The sequence below is a fragment of the Canis lupus genome, chromosome 25 (genome assembly GCF_011100685.1).
Source record: "Canis lupus familiaris isolate Mischka breed German Shepherd chromosome 25, alternate assembly UU_Cfam_GSD_1.0, whole genome shotgun sequence".
In the NCBI taxonomy this organism is placed as follows: Eukaryota; Metazoa; Chordata; class Mammalia; order Carnivora; family Canidae; genus Canis; species Canis lupus.
This window is the reverse complement of record NC_049246.1, coordinates 139241-156532: the sequence shown is the minus strand read 5'-3', so window position 1 is coordinate 156532 and position 17292 is coordinate 139241. Positions and strand designations below refer to the sequence as shown.

At 45.7% G+C, this 17292-nt stretch overlaps 1 protein-coding gene and 1 pseudogene across 1 annotated transcript; both read right to left on the bottom strand.

Moving 5' to 3' along the window:
• Positions 1-525: 525 nt before the first annotated feature.
• On the bottom strand, positions 526-1498 carry LOC119865881 (annotated as a pseudogene).
• Positions 1499-8456: 6958 nt separating this feature from the next.
• Positions 8457-16589, bottom strand: LOC119877548 (tubulin alpha chain-like). Its single transcript, XM_038574482.1, has 2 exons — positions 16247-16589; positions 8457-10117 (listed from the first exon to the last, which is right to left on the bottom strand). The coding sequence occupies exons 1-2, from the start codon at positions 16587-16589 to the stop codon at positions 9639-9641; spliced, it is 822 nt and encodes a 273-aa protein (XP_038430410.1). The 3' UTR covers positions 8457-9638.
• Between the last annotated feature and the right edge of the window lie 703 nt (positions 16590-17292).

Below are 17292 nucleotides of genomic sequence, written 5' to 3'. Positions count from 1 at the left end.
AGCCACCAGGTAAATATGAAGGACACCACAGTCACCAGGTCCAGGTGTCGTTCCTGTGGGAACGAGAGTCACCAGGTCCAGGTGAGACCCAGGTGGGGACCACAGTCACCAGGTCCAGATTGAGGCCCAGGTGAGGCCCAGAGTCATCAGGGCCAGGTGAAGCCAAAGTGTGGATCAAAGTTATCAGGTCCAGGTGGGGAACAGAGTAACCATGTCCCAATGATGCCCAGCTGGGACGAGAGTCACAAGGTCCAGATGAGGCCCAAGTGGGGAGTAGATTCACCAGGTCCAGTTGAGGCCTAGTTGAGGACCAGAGTCCAGACCAGACCTTGTGACTTTGGTCCCCACCTGGGCCTTACCTGGAGTTGGTGAATCTGGTCCCCACCTGGGCCTCACCTGGACCTGGTGCCTCTGGGCTCCACCTGGGCCTTTTTTTTTTTTTTTTTTTTGAGCTTTTATATTTGAGTTTATTCTTCATTTAACTTTTAAAACACTACTATAGTTGAATATTAAAAACAATAGCAAGTAGTGAGCTATGATTATAGTCCTTCACTCATCCCCTACTGCATATAAAATGCCAGCAGCAGTGTTATTCACCGGCCCCATTAAGAAGTCTGACACTGAACACCACCCCTAGGATGATGTTCATCATCCTCATATGCTTCCCCATTGTAATGGCGCCATCTCTCCTGATTGGGATCAAAGTCCACAAGTTCTACCTGGTCCATTTCATCAGTCTCTTCTACTTCCTTCAGGTAGGAGTTTTTCCAGCAAAGAAAGTTTATCAGGAGAGAGAAAGCCGTTCTCAGGGAAGTTTACCTTAAATTCGATGATTAGGTGACCCTTCTCATATGGTCTACGATAAATTGGCATGCCTTCATTTAGCACACACTTGATATCCCCATGCTTGACAATCTGACCTGGATGAGAGGTGATGATGATGGTTCGGTTGTCAAGAGTAGATATTGGCTTTTGAAAGCCACACAGGGCTTCAACCAGCTGTATATCCATACACATGAAAAGATCTTCTCCTCCTCGAGTAAAAACAGCATGGTCCTTCTGATCTAAAACAATGACAATATCTCCTGGTTCCAGTCCTGGTTCTTGGTCTCCCTCACCATGGAATGTTATCTTCTGGCCATCTTTCATGCCTTTGTCAATATGCACTTCTAGAATCTTCTTCTCTTGAACTATCTTCCTTTCGTTGCAGCTTTTACATCTATCTTTAGGACTGATCCGTTCCCCATGGCCCTGGCACTCCATGCACACAGACTTCGGCCTGTGCAAAGAGGGCATCAGTGACGGGGCCACCATGAAAACTTTCTGTGGGATGCCCGAGTACCTGGCACCCGAGGTGCTGGAAGACAACGACTAGGGCTGCGCGGTGGACCGGTGGGGGCTGGGCGTGGTCATGTACGAGATGATGTGCGGCCGCCTGCCCTTCTACAACCAGGACCACGAGCGCCTCTTCGTGCTCATCCTCATAGAGGAGATCCATTTCCCGCGCACACTCAGCCCCAGGCCAAGTCCCTGCTTGCTGGGCTGCTTAAGAAGGACCCCAAGCAGAGGCTCCGCGGGGGGCCCAGCGACGCCAGGGAGGTCATGGAGCACAGGTTCTTCCTCAGCGTCAGCTGGCAGGACGTGGTACAGAAGAAGCTTCTGCCACCCTTCAAGCCTCAGGTCACCTCTGAGGTTGACACCAGGAACTTTGACGACGAGTTCACTGCCCAGTCCATCACAATCACGCCCCCGGACCGCTATGACAGCCTGGGCTCCCTCGAACTGGACCAGCGGACCCACTTCCCCCAGTTCTCCTACTCCGCCAGCATCGGCGAGTGAGCAGTGCTGCCCACCGCCACTGATGCCGTAGCGGCAGGAAACACGCACAGCTGCCATCACTGCCCCAGGGGCTTTTCTCTGTGTTTTTAAACTTTTATTTTGCCTTTAAAAAAAAAATTTCCTTTTTTAAAAGGAACAGACTTTATTAATCTAGCTCTTGAACACTAGAAGCTAAAATTCAGCTGCATTATAACAATCTATTTACAGAGTGCTGTCTGCAGGTCAGGTGGGGCTGGGATGGTTCTCCCCCAACCACCCACCAAATGCAGCCTCCAAACAGGTCTGGGCCACGTTCTACCTGCAGCACACGGAGAACATTTCTATACACGTGGACAAAACCCCAGAGGCAGAATACCAGGCAGGATGGCGCCAGACCAACAGAGGGGCGGGCAGACACGCATAGGGGCTGAGACTGACAAGAGGGCCAGGGGCCTCAGTACTTCTTGAGGCTGTAGGCCAGACTGTTGGGGAGCCTGGAGCGAAGCGAAGCCAACATTAAGCACGAGCGATGATGGCACCAGATCTCTTCCTCCGCCTCTGAGCCCGGAGCCAGGAGCTCCCCCTTCCAGAACACGCAGGCGGCCCAGCTGCGGTTTGGCCTTCAGCCTGACAACACTAGCACCTGGGCTTCCACCTGCCTGCCGCCTTTGTTTGTGGACGTTTTGGGACCTCTGGTGGGGGAGGGAGGTGCCGGATGGGCAACTGGCAAGCCCGGTGGGGGCTGAGCTGTCCTTGTCCTCTATGGGTGCCCCTGGATGGTGCGTGCAGAGGACCGAGCTGGGGCTCCCCGGGCGGGAGCTGCCGTCCCAGGCCCCAGGCCCTGTCTGGGCCACGCCGGAAGCTCCTGTTGGTGACCACCAGTCCTCGATGCTCTGGCTGCAAATTACATAAAGCTTTTAACTGTGATGGAGCAGAGCACTCAAACATTTTGAGTGGTGATTTTTAGTTTTGTTTTGAAAACAATAAACAGAGATGAACCTGAAAAAAAAAAAAAAAAAAGCCTGCCTTCTTCTACCTGCTACCTGGCACCAAACTCTTCTTAGCAGCTGTGGTTGCAGGGAGGGACAAGGAGAGCCTATTCTATAGCCAAAAAGGAATATGAGAGGTAGAAGTGACTTTGAGGTGATGAGGTATCCCCTCCCACCTCTGCCTTAGGCTTCTGGGCTCTACATAATAGCCAGAGCTATTTCTGCCCTCAACCCCCAACAAAGCCAGAGAGCTCTGTCCCTAGCCTCCTGCGCTCCTAGGCCACTGTCCTATACTCCTTTGACAACCCTTGGCGCCTTCCAGCTTACAAAGATAGACGAGATCTGTGCCCATGGGTCTCCCCTGCTTCAATCCCTCTTCTTTTGATGGCATGTATGTGCTGTTTGTTTGGAGTGGGGGAGGAAGAGGAGAGTCAGCAAAGTCAAGCACAGGGGGCAATAAAAAGCAGCATCTACCCTGGGCTTCTCATGGCTTCTGGTGGTAGAGAGGACAGGCCATGTTGGCAGCTGTCTGGTCCCCATTCTCCAAAGCTGCCTGGGGCCTCCCTGGGTGCTTCTGAGATCTCTGATCAGAGACCTCTTGCTTCTTGTTGCCCAGGTTGCTCAGCAGAAGGTGAGGAGCGAAGGTCAGGCGGTGGGGTGGTTTGTAGGATCCTGGCCAGGGAGTAACCAGGGTGAAGAGAGGCCAGGGTGGGGGCAGGGAAAATGCCCTGGGGGTCCTCCACCTGGTCTGAGGGAAATGAAAGCCTCCTGTGATGTCCATGGAAACTTCTATGTTCTTTCTTTACATTAACCTGGGGAGGACCTTGAGTGAAAGATTTCCCCTCAAAGTTTGTGCTGGAGGATTTTAGACTTGAGCCTTAAACCTGCCTCTTTCTTTGTGACACCAAGTGCCTCAAGGGGGGAAGGGGAAGGGGGAACAAGCGTCACTGTTGTGGGGGTGGAAACCAAATCAGCCCGAGGGTGTAATTAGGACTTCTCTTAACTACTTGGTCCTAAGTATATCACACAAAAGGACATATCTAGAAGTGTAATAAAGTTTTATGTTTAGAAGTTTAAGAAAAAAAAAAGCCTGCACTTTTTTTTTGGGGGGGGGATCCAATCTCTTTATTGTCCGGGTACCCTCCCTGGAACCCTCCAAACTCCAAACCTATAGAAAAACTCCAAGCCTGGGAGTGTTCTGTGAGGGGAGGTAGAGTGTGGGGAAACCTCTGTGTTCTGCCCTCTGGCCTGGGCAGTGCCAACAGGGAGGGCATGTGGGGACGGGAGGCTGATAACTCCACCTGCAGAGGATGTGGCACTGGCTGGGATGTGTGGGGGAGGAGGTGCCTGCTGCCAGCTCTCCTGGGACCTGCCGGGGGTGGTCTCCAGTGGTGGGTGCCCAGCTTTAGGCCTGGTACAGTGCACGCCCTTCTCCTGCCGGTGGCCATCGCTCCTGTCAGGCTGCTTACTGCAAGGCCCCATCCTCCGCGTCTGTGTCCTGGCTGTGCTCCAGCTCTTCCTCACTGTGCGTCAGCAGCCCCTCCTCATTCCTTCTATGTTTTTTGTGGTGGCAGGGTTCAATCACTTTCTTTTTTTTTTAAAGAGTGTATAAATGATTTATTAAATATCTTTAATGAAACCATTATCTGACAAGTAGAAAACGGTCGAGTTTTTGGTTTAAAAAAAAATTCCTCAAACTAGCATTCATTTTGGAGTGTTTCTGTTCTTTCTTTCTTTCTTTCTTTTTTTTCTTTCTTTCTTTCTTTCTTTCTTTCTTTCTTTCTTTCTTTCTTTCTTTCTTCTTTCTTTCTCTTTCTTTCTTTCTTTCTTTCTTCTTTCTTTCTTTCTTTTTCTTCTTTTGTTTCTGTTGTTTCTAATGTAAAATAAGACACTTCACATTCCAAGTTGAAGATTATCTTTTAAATACAAACTGTATGCTCTGCCCATTACAGTAGAATCATATGAATTTAGTCTTCAGTTCCTTCGGATTTTCAAAGCAGCAGTAAGACAAGTCTCAGAATGAATCATCATGAGGCTTAAACCTGCAACCAGCCCAGCTGGCATGATTTTCTTAGATCTCTTATACCTCACACCCATTATGGTGGCCAGGAAGAAAGCTGTAAACAGTGACAGTTTGACATCTCGCTTGTCATTGGAGACACGGTAAGCTCCATTGCCAGCCAAAAATCCAACAAAAAGACCAGCGATCAAAGATGTTGTTCATTGGTGGCAGGATTCAATCACTGACAGCACAAGTTCATTGAATCACTTCAAAAGTTGAATGACTTCAAAAGCCCTGGTCTCAGGAGAAGATTAAACTTTCATACTGGGGCAGTGGTTCACTTTACAACACAAAACAAAACAAAAAAATTTTTTAATCCTAAGAACTAATACCCAAAATGCTGTCTTGAATCATGAGATCCATCAGTTCTTGACATCATCTAGACTTGCATTCTAGAACTCCATTGTAAAATCTTTTTAGGCATGTGTTAGGTTTCTGTGAAAACTTTGTTTAAATATAAACTTCATACCACATTTGTCAGTTTTGTCTTAATAAAACTATAGATTTATAATCCTTGGGAAAAAATTCTTTTTCTTTTTTTTCTTTCTTTTTTCTTTCTTTCTTTCTTTCTTTCTTTCTTTCTTTCTTTCTTTTTGTTTGAAACAAATTTATTCTGAGAATAATGCACAAAAGTAGAGGTTGAGGCTACCTTTGGGAGGCTTCCCCCCTCTTTTCCTCCCCCTCCTCTCTGCCTGCCAGGGAGAACACAGCTGAAGGAAACATGCAATCACAAACAATGATCAACTCTAAAGACAAAAGGTTTGGTCCAAAAGAACTCAACATAATTAATCCAATTACTGTGAAGAGCTTCACTGAGTAGGATTAAGATATTGAGATGTAGTGTTTCCACAGGGTGGCTCTTCAGTGCACCAAGGGGGCCTGCTTGAGGGAGATGAGGACAGAGCGCATGCGGGAGACATTTTTGGCCTGCTTGCTGGATTTGGGGTTAAAGTCACACAGCCGGGCCACCCGTTCCCACTCAGTGCCTGGGGACGACTCAACTATGTCGTTTACAAAGGCTTCTTCTGCTGCCCTGTTGTTTGCTTTTGTTTTCTGTAGCTGCTCATCCTGCCTCGCATACCATTCTTCTAGCTCCTTTATGGCTTTTTCTTTCACCGTTGGCGTGAAATTATGTATTTTGGGGTAGTGTGAACTTTTAATGTTAAGTCATATTAAACTCTTAAGTCAAATTAAGCAGACCCGGCATTGGCAGTGTAGCCATAACTTTCTGATGTTAGTAAAAACAAAATTGGCGACTTGAAATTAAATCATGCCAAGGTTTTGATACACTTGTCTTAAGATATTAATGATACACTTCAAAAACACTAATAAGAAGTGTCCAGATTCTCAGATGTTTGTTGCGTGAGTTTTGTTTAGTTGTGTGTATTTTTTTTTTCAGTGAATGTCTGGCGCATTGCAATCCTCAAACATGTGGTTATCTTTGTTGTATTGGCATATTCAGTGACTTGTACATTCAGCGGCAGCATTTAAGCAAGTTTTATCAGTAAGCAATATTTTCAGTTAAATAAGCATTTCAAAAATCACATAAGAATGGATTTAAACTTGCTGAATGTAAAGATTGAACTTCAAGTCACTGTAGCTTTAGTAATTGCTTATTGTATTAGTTTAGATGCTAGCACTCCATGTGCTGTGCATATTCTGATTTTATTAAAATAAAAAGTTGAACTGCACAGTCTCCTTTGTTGTTGTCAATTGTGATTTATTATAGGTGAAAATAAAGTTGTGCTCTTGCCTGAAAAAATAATTAAAAAAAAATTTAAAAAATCTTCATTTTGGAGCAAATGCTCCCTAGTCCTGTGCTTTCAGTGCACCGCAGTGCGATTTTTTTTTTTTTTTGAAAGGCAAAATATGTATATTTACTTGCTTAGATTTGGGAGCCTAACTGCTCACAAAAGGATTCATAGATGTTTCTTTATTGTTAAGCTGCAACATACATGGTTTAATACAACAACAACAACAAAAAACATTTAATCAAGTGAAAAATAATAAACCGAACAAATAAACAACTCAAAACAAAATATTTTCCATTGGAAACATGTTAAGATGAATACGGGGTCTCATTACCATCTTACTGCAATTTTCTTATGTGTTACTAGCCTACATACCCCATGTTTTCTGTAATCATGCAGGCGTGAATGGGAGTTTGAATGACTAAATACATGAAAAGTCCGTTTACTGCAGAGAATCATTTCACAAGGCAGCCAAACTGGGTTTAGAGAGCAAAATTCGCCTATTTTTTAAATTTATTTTTTATGTGAAATATTACTTATAATTCAGTTTATTAATAAATATTGTTTTTGTAAATAACTATTTAGAAAAAGGAATCCTTTCTCTGCAGTTCACTGGCTGATGTTCTGGTCAGCATGCCACTATGGTCAGCATGCCACTATGGACGGTGAACACCCACTGGGCCACAAGAGTGCATAAAAAGGCCCCTCACATGTGTACCATTTAGAAATTCTATCATACTTATTGTAAATTTAGAAATTTACAATCTTTTGCTATTAAAGTATACAAGCAGTTAGGAAATATTTAAGTTTTATGAAATACTTTTAAACTTAGAATTCTCTCCCATTTACAAATAGTTACTATTATTACTTTATAACTGCTAGTGGCAATTCAGAAAAACAATCTGGGTTTTTTATAATAGCTCTACTGCCATTCCATAAATGTTATTTTAACTCCCCATGTCTAGGAAGTTACTTAGTTTGAGATAGGGGTGTCTTAATTTGTCAGAACTTAAATAGAAGTACTGATTTTTTTTTTATATATATAGGTTTGTCTTTATTGGTGATGCTCATTCTCTTTGGAGGTCAAAAGGAATAATAATGAGGTACACATGACTTGCCATGGGACTCCACACATGCAGGGGTATAAATCTTTTATATTTTGATTTCTCTTTGTACCATTTCTGTTTAGACATAATTTGAAAGCTGGGTTGGCCCTTGTACTTTCTAATGTTAAGATAAAATACTTATAATGAATGCAGTATGGGTTTCAAGTGAGCCCTTCAGATCCTATGTGCATCCTTAAGACAGGCCTTAAGATAAAGTAAACATATATGCATTTACTTAACACAACTACTTTTGTGTATGTTGGGGGAAGGGATGGGTCTCAAGTAAAATTTCCATGAAACAATACAATCAATCCAATGATGCACTTACTTTAATTTTTTTCTATTTAATAAAAATATTTAATGCTGCCAAAAAGTATAAAAATACAGTAGGAATGGCAGTACAATACAAAGTAGCCTCTCCTAATTTATTTCTTTTACATCTTTCTACATTTCATACATGTATTAAAAAACTTAACAATACATCAAATTAGAGGGTTCTGCAGTCTTCTGCTGGTGATGCTCTTCATTCCCTGGATGTAAAGTTTACTTTGTAAACAGACAAATGTGAGGCAATCTACAGGTTTATCAAGCCTCACTTTAGTTTCCGGAGTGGGCTTCAGGTCTTGCTCTGCGCATCAATGGTTCAAAATTTATAGCTGCAGAATATTCTCAAGTCATGAATATTTAGGTGTCTGTCAATCTTGGCCTTTTCCTTTTTCGTTCAGTCTCATTTAGCCTCTGTTTCATCTGCTGCACCTTCCTTTTTTTTTTTTTTAACACTTCATTCCAACTTAACTTCATTTTAGCAGCATACACAGAGTACTGACACTTTGCAAAGGTTTTATCTCAGATCCACTAGGTATACAAGAGACAAGAAATAATTGTAGGGAGGCCTGGGTTTGTATGATTCTCTCAGAATCTCTTCTTGGATTCTTCTTTTTTAAAAGAAAAAAATTCTTCTTCTTTTTTTTTTTTTCCAGTGGTGGAGCCTAGGCTCCAGCAGGATCTGTCTGGCTTTTAACGATATGCTATGGTGCCTCTTGACTAATCACTCTTATAGCCATATTTTTATGAGAATTCATTTTTCTTTTGGGAAACACTAACAAGGATATTAAAGCTTACTTGCCTCATTATGAAATACCGACTTTTTGCTTCTATAATTACTGGGTTTTAACTGGTGTTCTCTTTACATGCTTATACTGGTGATGAGAACTCCATAGTATCTGCACATTTATAAAAGGGATTTCAAAAACTGGAATTCAGAATGTTTTTGTTTGCCCACATAGCAAATGGATTGTTATAGGAAGTCAAAAAAAGTATCAGAAATCTACCCAAAATCATACATTAGTATTCTAAATAAATGTTCATCTTATATAGTTGACCCTAAAAAATAAAAAGGACTTATTTTATACCTCCAGCTTAAATCAGGCCTACTTTACTATGACTGCACTATTTACACAGACTGTTAACTATCAAAATGGTGACAACTATCACTGTCATTGCTTGGATCTCGTCAAGTCATTGATTTTGTATGCTTCCCCTTCTAATGGAAGATCTCATGTGTTAACACCACATTTTAGCAAATTGGTTATAATACTTCAGTACTTTAATATGCGATGAATAAAGGAGAAAACTCATTTACAATAAACAAAACTATGCTGAATTACTTCAAAGACCACTTCTCACACCTGTTTTCTATCAGCATACAGAAGCCACCAATATGAAGAAAAAACATACATTAAGCATAAACTACCCTGAAGCTATATTCCGAAAGGGTTGTAACACTTAAGAACTGACGATATTAAGGCAAAAGCATTATAAAGCATTTTTTTTTTTTTTTTTTTTGCAAGGAGACTGTTTATTTCGAAAGGATTTTGCAATAAACATAGTGCGTGGGCTCCAGGCAGCTGTTCTATTCTTCTCCCTCATCCTCCTCCTCATAGGAGTCGATGCCCACCTCCTCGTAATCCTTCTCCAGGGCAGCCATATCCTCCCGGGCCTCAGAGAACTCCCCCTCCTCCATGCCCTCGCCCACGTACCAGTGCACAAAGGCCCTCGTGGCGTACACCAGGTCGAACTTGTGGTCCAGGCGGGCCCAGGCCTGGGCGATGGCGGTCGTGTTGCTCAGCATGCGCACGGCGCGCTGCACCTCGGCCAGGTCGCCCCCGGGCACCACGGTGGGTGGCTGGTAGTTGATCCCCACCTCGAAGCCCGTGGGGCACCAGTCCACAAACTGAATACTGCGCTTGGTCTCGATGGCGGCGATGGCGGCGTCGACGTCCTTGGGCACCGCGTCGCCCCGGTACAGCAGGCAGCAGGCCATGTACTTGCCGTGGCGGGGATCGCACTTCACCATCTGGTTGGCGGGCTCGAAGCAGGCGTTGGTGATCTCTTTTTTTTTTTTTTTTTTTTTTTTTTTGAGTTTTTAAGAATATATTGAGTGATAGATGGCGATTACATCGGGTGATCTGAACAGACCTGCATAGGTAATAAACCACGTCACACAGGTAGAATATGCCAGTACCGACGTGTATGGCTCCCCATTTCAGTAAGACTATGTGGTTCTCTAGAGGAGGAAGAGGTGGCCTTCTCAGCTTTTTTTTTTTTTTAATTTTTTTAAAATTTATTTATGATAGTCACAGAGAGAGAGAGAGAGGCAGAGACACAGGCAGAAGGAGAAGCAGGCTCCATGCACCGGGAGCCCGACGTGGGATTCGATCCCGGGTCTCCAGGATCGCGCCCTGGGCCAAAGGCAGGCGCCAAACCGCTGCGCCACCCAGGGATCCCCTTCTCAGCTTTTTATTGGTCAAGTTCTACTAAGGCTTGTAGAATTACCTACCATCAGGTCAATGCTTCTGTCTAGAAGAGGATTCCAGTTCTGTCAGCAGAGGAAACTAGACATTAAAAATCTAAGTCAAGGTTATATATAGGATGAGTCTCAGAAAACTGAATTGTACACTTAGGAAAAAACCGTTTCAAAGAATGGAATTGTTAGGGGTCAGCCATTTTTAATGATCTCGGATGACCAAACCAGCCTTCGGAGCATTCTCTGTCCTACTTCTGACTTTACTTGTGGTGTGACCATGTTCATTATAATCTCGAAGGAGAAAAAAAAACTTGTAAAAAAAAGCAAAAACAACAAAAAAACAATCTTATTCCGAGCATTCCGGTAACTTTTTTTGTGTATGTGCTTAGCTGTACTCTAAGTAGTTGGTTTGTATGAGATGGTTAAAAAGGCCAAAGATAAAAGGTTTATTTTTTTCCTGGACCTGGTCTTTTTGGTCCCCACCTGAGCCTCATCTGGTCCTGGTGGCTCTGGGTCCCACATGGGGCTCACCTGTACCTGGTGACTGTGGTCCTCTTGTGGTCCTCACCCATACCTGGTGACTGGTATGTGAGGAGTCTGCTCCAGACTCCTGCTCTCCCTCCACCCCTCCCCACTGCACCCTCTCTCAAGTAAATCTTCTGAAAATTCACATCAAGACATGTGAGCATCTTTATCCCCTCTTCAGAGGTGCCTTCATATGTGTAATGACCATTTTAATGCCTTTCATGGACCCACCGTGAGTCCCATCAGAAACCCCTTTTCTTTGATATTATTGAAGTACAGTCAACACACAATGTTACAGTAGTTTCAGGGCTACGACTTAGTGATTTGACAATTCTGTGCATACTCAGATCTCCCCACGAGAAGTGTCATCACTATCTGTCCCCATACAAAGTTGTCACAATAGTACTGACTCTATTGCCTAGGCTGTACTTTCTAAATATCTGTGACTTATTTATTTGAGAACCAGATGCTTATAGCTCTTAATATTCTTTTTTTTAAATATTCATTTATTTATGATAGTCACTCAGGGAGAGAGAGAATGAGAGAGAGAGAGAGGCAGAGACACAGGCAGAGGGAGAAGCAGGCTCCATGCACCAGGAGCCCGACGTGGGATTTGATCCCAGGTCTCCAGGATCGCGCCCTGGGCCAAAGGCAGGCGCCAAACCGCTGCGCCACCCAGGGATCCTGCTCTTAATATTCTTCATCTATTTTGCCCATCTCCCACCGGCGGCCCCTCTGGCTATCAGTCACCATGATCCATCACATTAACAAGAGAAAGGACATGGGGCAGCGCGGGGGGCGGGGGTGCTCAGCGGTTTAGCGCCTGCCTTTGGCCCAGGGCGTGATCCTGGATTCTTAGGATTGAGTCCCAAGTCGGGTTCCCTACCTGGAGCCTGCTTCTCCCTCTGTCTATGTCTCTGACTGTGTCTCTGCCTCTCTCTGTCTCTCTTGCTCTCTCGCTCTCTCTCTCTCATGGGTAAATAAATAAAATCTTAAAAACAAAAACAAGAGAAAGGACAAAGGCATACAATCCTCTCAAGAGTTGCAGAAAAAGCATTTGACAAAATACAACATAAAAAGCATAGCGGGTTTTTAATTTTTTTTTTTTTTGGCATAGTGGGTATTGAGGAAACATATATCAACAGAATAAAGGCCGTGTAGGAAGGCCCGCAGCTGACATCATCCTCAAGGGTGAAAACTTGAAATCGTCCCCCTAAGAGCAGGAACAAGCCAAGGAGGTCCCCTCTCAGCACTGGAAGTCCTACCGTAGTCAACAGACAGGAAACAGAAAAGGTTCCACACCTGTAAGGGGGATGTCAAACTGTCCCTATTTGCTGAAGATGTGGCATTAGAAACAGGAAACCCGAGAGACTCCACCAAAAACTGTTAGAACTAATGAGTGAATTCAGTAAAGTTGTGGGACACAAAATGAACAGAGATCAGTAGCCTTGCTGTGTCCCGACAATGAGCACTCAGAAAGGAAATTAAGGACATGACTCCCTTATCAGGAGCATCCAAAAGAACAAAATAATTAGACTGAACCAGGGAGTGCAAGACTTGTACACTGAAAATTACAAGACTTTGGGAGGACATCCTGGGCTAGTGGGTCGGAGCCTTCATCTTGTTAAAATGTCCACCCGCAGTTCCAATGTCATTCCTATCAAAATCATGGTGGCCGATTTTAGAAATAGGAAAAGCACTCGGAACATTCATCCGCCCCCACAAATGACCCTGGACAGCAAATCAGTAGAGGAGAAGCAGGACAGAGCTGGACGCAGCACTGTCACAGAGACACAGGATAAAGCAGTGTGGTTCTCGGGCCCCTGGCTGGCTCCGTTGGTTAAGCATCTGACTCCTGACCTCACACCTGGTCTTGATCTCGGGGTCATGAGTTCTAGCCCTGTGCTGGGTTGTGGAAGAAGAAGTTAACATAGTTTGTTCAAATAAAACTTCTGCCCCCTTTTCTCTCTTCATCTTGTGAGTCTCCTATGATATGAATGTTATTGTTTTAATAAGTGGCTGAGTTCCCTCAGTCTGCCTCTGTGGTCCGTAACCTTTCTTGTCTTTAAGGCTTCCACTTGGGACTGCATCTCAGTTATAGCATTTTTAACGTTGGCCTGACTAGATTTTAGTTCTTTTATTTCTACAGTAAGGGATTCTCTAGTTTTCTTCTGTGCTCTTTTTACAGCCCAGTTGCTATCTTTATAATCATTGTTTTAAACTCTAGTTAGACATCATATATGTGTATTGATGAACTTCCTGGCTGTGAGTACTACCTCATGTTATTTTATGGAGTTGAATTTCTCCATCTCATTATTTTTTCCAGAAAAAACAGAAGGAAGAAAAAGAAAAACCAAGAAAAACAATAACAACTGCCCTCCCAAAAAAACACCAGATTCTGTGTTTATTTTGGCCTGCTTGTTAAAAGATTCTAAATACCAAAATAAGACACAATTAAAGTACCATGAAAGTAAACAAAAATAAGAAATATATAAGGTTCATACATAAAAATTAAAAGAAAGCAATTAATAAAAAAGAATCAAAGAAAATAAATGAAAATAAAGCACAAAGGAAGCTAGACAAAGGAAGCTAAACCCTACTTTCCAGGCAAAGCTGAAGCTCTGCAGCCTCTGTGGTCCGACAACTTGGTGGCAGCGAGTGGTCTGTGCGGGGTCTGGGGATGGGCCTTGGCGCTGATTGTCAGGTGCACATCTGCCTGGGAGAGGCACCTGCGGGGTCAGAGGCGGAGTGGGCGTCAGCGCCTCTGGCCTCCAGTGGGCGGCGCTGTGCTGCTCCCTCAGACCTGGCCCTGATGGGCGGGATGCGGGTGGGGACGCTGGGTCCTCTGGCTCTGGGGCTGAGCATCCCGCCCCCCAGTCTGCAGGGGCCTCCACAGAAGAGCCCCCAAGCCCCCGGGTCTCCGCCGCTGCTCTCAGAACCCTGCGTTCACTCTGCCTGAGTCCGAGCTTCTTTTGGTTTTGTTTTCTTATCTCAGACTGTTGTGCCCAAGATTGCGAATCCGAGAAACCACCGAGAAGCCGACACCGATGCAAACACACGAGGGTTTATTTACAAGCTCGAGCTTGGGTCCATGTATACCCGACACAGCGGAGCAGGGACTTGGACCCCGAGGTGGGTTCTAGCTGAGTTTTAAGGGCTGGTCTGGGGACCTCCAGAAGGGCTGGAGCAATTCCTCTATTCTGTTTACATTTTGATATGGGGCCTTCATGGGCATTGAGCTCTGTTCTCATTCTAATATGGGGCTTTCTGGGACCTTAAGCTGTAAGCTTTTTTTTTTTTTTTTTCCTGTAACTGAAGTAATGTAAAATTTAGCTCTTATTCACAGGGTCCTGGGATGGCAGTACTTGTGCTAACATTGAACTTAAAGTGGAACGGCCTTAATTTTCTCAGCCTCCACACAGACAAGTGACTGATTTTTAAAACTCCAAATTTTAGGGGCTGCCCTGGTGGAGACTTGTGCTCTTCCTGCTCGGGAGGGTGTCCTCGCACTCCTGGCCTTTGCTGGCCTGTCCCAGGAACGTGGCCCGGTGACTGCACAGGGGTTTGCTGCTTATGGCCACACAGGGCAGACAGCTGGCCCGAGTCCCGCTGCTCTCATCGGGGTTCCCGCTTCTGTGCCTGGGAACAGTTGGCGCCACCATCCTTGGGACCCCTGGGATCCTGAGCCCACCCTGTCGCTCCAGGGACTGCCCCCCACTTCTCCACCTGAACACCTTAAGGCTGGTGTGTCCCCCACTCTAGCAGACTTCTGAAAGTTCAGATTTTGTGCTCTGCTGCTTATAATATTGTGCGTAGACCCGTCAGCTGGCTCCCTGCCCTTGTGGGATCCAGGGCTGTGTCTCCCCAAGATCAACTGATTGATTTTTTTTAAGATTTTATTTTTCTGTAATCTCTACACCCAACATGGGGCTTGAACTTTCTACCCCAAGAACAAGAGTCCCATGTTCTTACGAACCACACCGAGCTGGTCAGGCTCCCTTTGATTGATTGATACATGTTAATTGAAGCAGGGGTGTTGCATGTGTCAGGGCAGTAACTGAGCCCACGCTTTGAGGTGTGGTGGAGTCATTTGGACCTTGATCAATGTTAAAGAAACCATAGCTTCCCTGGAAGCCCAGGGAGCAGGGCCCACACACGTGAAAAGTTGATAATTTCCTTTGCTGTAGTAGTTATTTTACTGACTCTTTATTTAAAGTGCTATTCAATGGTAAATGTCAATCTAGGATTGGGATACAGTGAGAACGTTCTAGGATTCGGAGGTAACTAAAGCTCCCCGTCAAGGACTCAGTGTTCCAGTTTGATGCAGAGATAGGCAAGGAAGCAAAGAGTTATGAAACACGGCACTGGGGTGTCTGGCTGGCCTGGTTGGGGGATCTTGATCTCAGGGTTGTGAGTTTGAACTCCATGTTGGGTATAGAGAGGACATAAGACTAAAATATTTAACAAATAATAAATGGATGAACAAATAAAGCATGACATCAAAGGTAAGTGCTTGCTTATGTCTCACCTGAGACCTATTCTTTATCGCCCCGCTTGCACTACTTGGCCCAGATGACGTCCTCCACAAGGGACAGTCCCGCCCGAGTGGAAGTGGGCCTCTTTCATTGTAAGACCTGTGGTTCCCCTCGGTCTGCAGGGAGAGAAGAGCCGTAAAGGCACAAGTTCGGGGGATCAGCATAAACCTAAGCAATGATCATTCCTGAACCCAGTAGCCAGAGCTCAGCCTCCTTTTAGGACCCGATGTCATAAAGAACCCTCTTTGCTCATTGGTTTGGATGCAGGGTGGAGGCTAAACTAGAATTAGGAAGAACAAAAGAGGAGGAAAACCAGAACCTGAAAGAGAGGAGGACAGATTTCACCATCCGTAGCCTTCACAGGGACCTGGTGTCCTTTCCTAGGAGGGGCCTCCCCTCTGTAGGATGCTTCCTGCCCCTCTGCGCTCCTTGTTGGAACTCAGCAGGCACATCTCCGTGCCTCCAGCACGTCTGCAGTCGTGATTTATAGCGTCTTCCATGTATCCTTTTGGGGACCACAGCGTCATGTATGTAACCATCCAGCTGCTGTTTGACATCATTGGGGGGATTCCGACTTTTGTTGGTTTTGGGGTGTGTGTGTGTCTGTCACATGCAGCTATCACGTGCAGCTGTCTGATCCTCTGGGTGCATCACCCAAACGCCGAAATGGTTGGCACAACATCATTTCTGGTGCTGGAGCTGGGCGGCTAGCTGGGCTCTCCTGGCCGACCCGGGGCTGGCTCGTGCAGTGACTTTCTGCTGGAGGGTCAGCTGAGCTGGAAGGCCTGGCTCGGCCACATTCCCATGTCTGGCAGTGGGTCCCGCCGAGCGCCAGCTGCTTCTCTTCTCTCCGATGCCTCTCCAGCAGGGAGCCAGACCTCGGGGCCGCCCTGGGGGGAGCTCCTGAGGATCTGGCTGCCCATGGGAGGGAGTGGGGTGTGGATGGGCTGGGCTTCCTCGGTCCCCTGTGCTGCCTGGCCTTCAGACCGAGCCCCATGCTCACCTAGCCTCTACTCACTAGGGTGAGAAGGGTGCCCTCCACACGCTGGTGTGAGATCCAGCACCACAAGGTGTGCACTGAGTCCACCTGGTGAGGGTGGCCCGGGGTGTGAGCTGCAAGTGTGGGACCCAGGAAATTTAACAAAAATCCCCTACCCCTGGACAAGCAGAGCAGGACTGATTCCATTTTGTGCTACACCTTCCACCTCCCCTATGACCCCCACATGACCTGCTTATTGCTTAAGGTGCTGCCCCACCCCAGTCAAGCCGCTGGGCACCCCCTAATTGGAAATCGGCTCATAACAATGTAACCCCGCTTTGTGCCCGACAAAACTGTGCGCCGATTCTGACCAAAGTAATAGGTACTTGGCAAGGAAACAAGCTCAAATGGATACTATAGGGTAAGGTGTAATTCAATCGGCCACCTGCGTGTGGACCGACATGACTGTGCAACTTTCTGCGTATCCCATGGGCCACTGTCCCCTCTAAAGCTGCTACGCCTCTTAGTCTCGGGGTCCAAGTCCCTGCTCTGCTGTGTCGGGTGCACTTGGACCCAAGCCCGAGCTTGTAAATAAACCCTCGTGTGTTTGCATTGGTGTCGGCTCCTTGGTGGTTTCTCGAATTTGCAATCTTGGGCACAACACAAGGGCCTGCTGTCCTGACATCCCTTCCAGGGCCACGCTGACCGCCCCGCACGCCCT

Coding starts and splice junctions, on each gene's coding strand:
- LOC119877548 (XM_038574482.1), bottom strand. CDS start 16,589: ATGGGGCTCGGTCTGAAGGCCAGGCAGCACAGGGGACCGAGGAAGCCC. Junction 10,118..16,246: donor CCAACCATTTCGGCGTTTGG/GTGATGCACCCA, acceptor AAAAAAAAAAAG/AGATCACCAACGCCTGCTTC.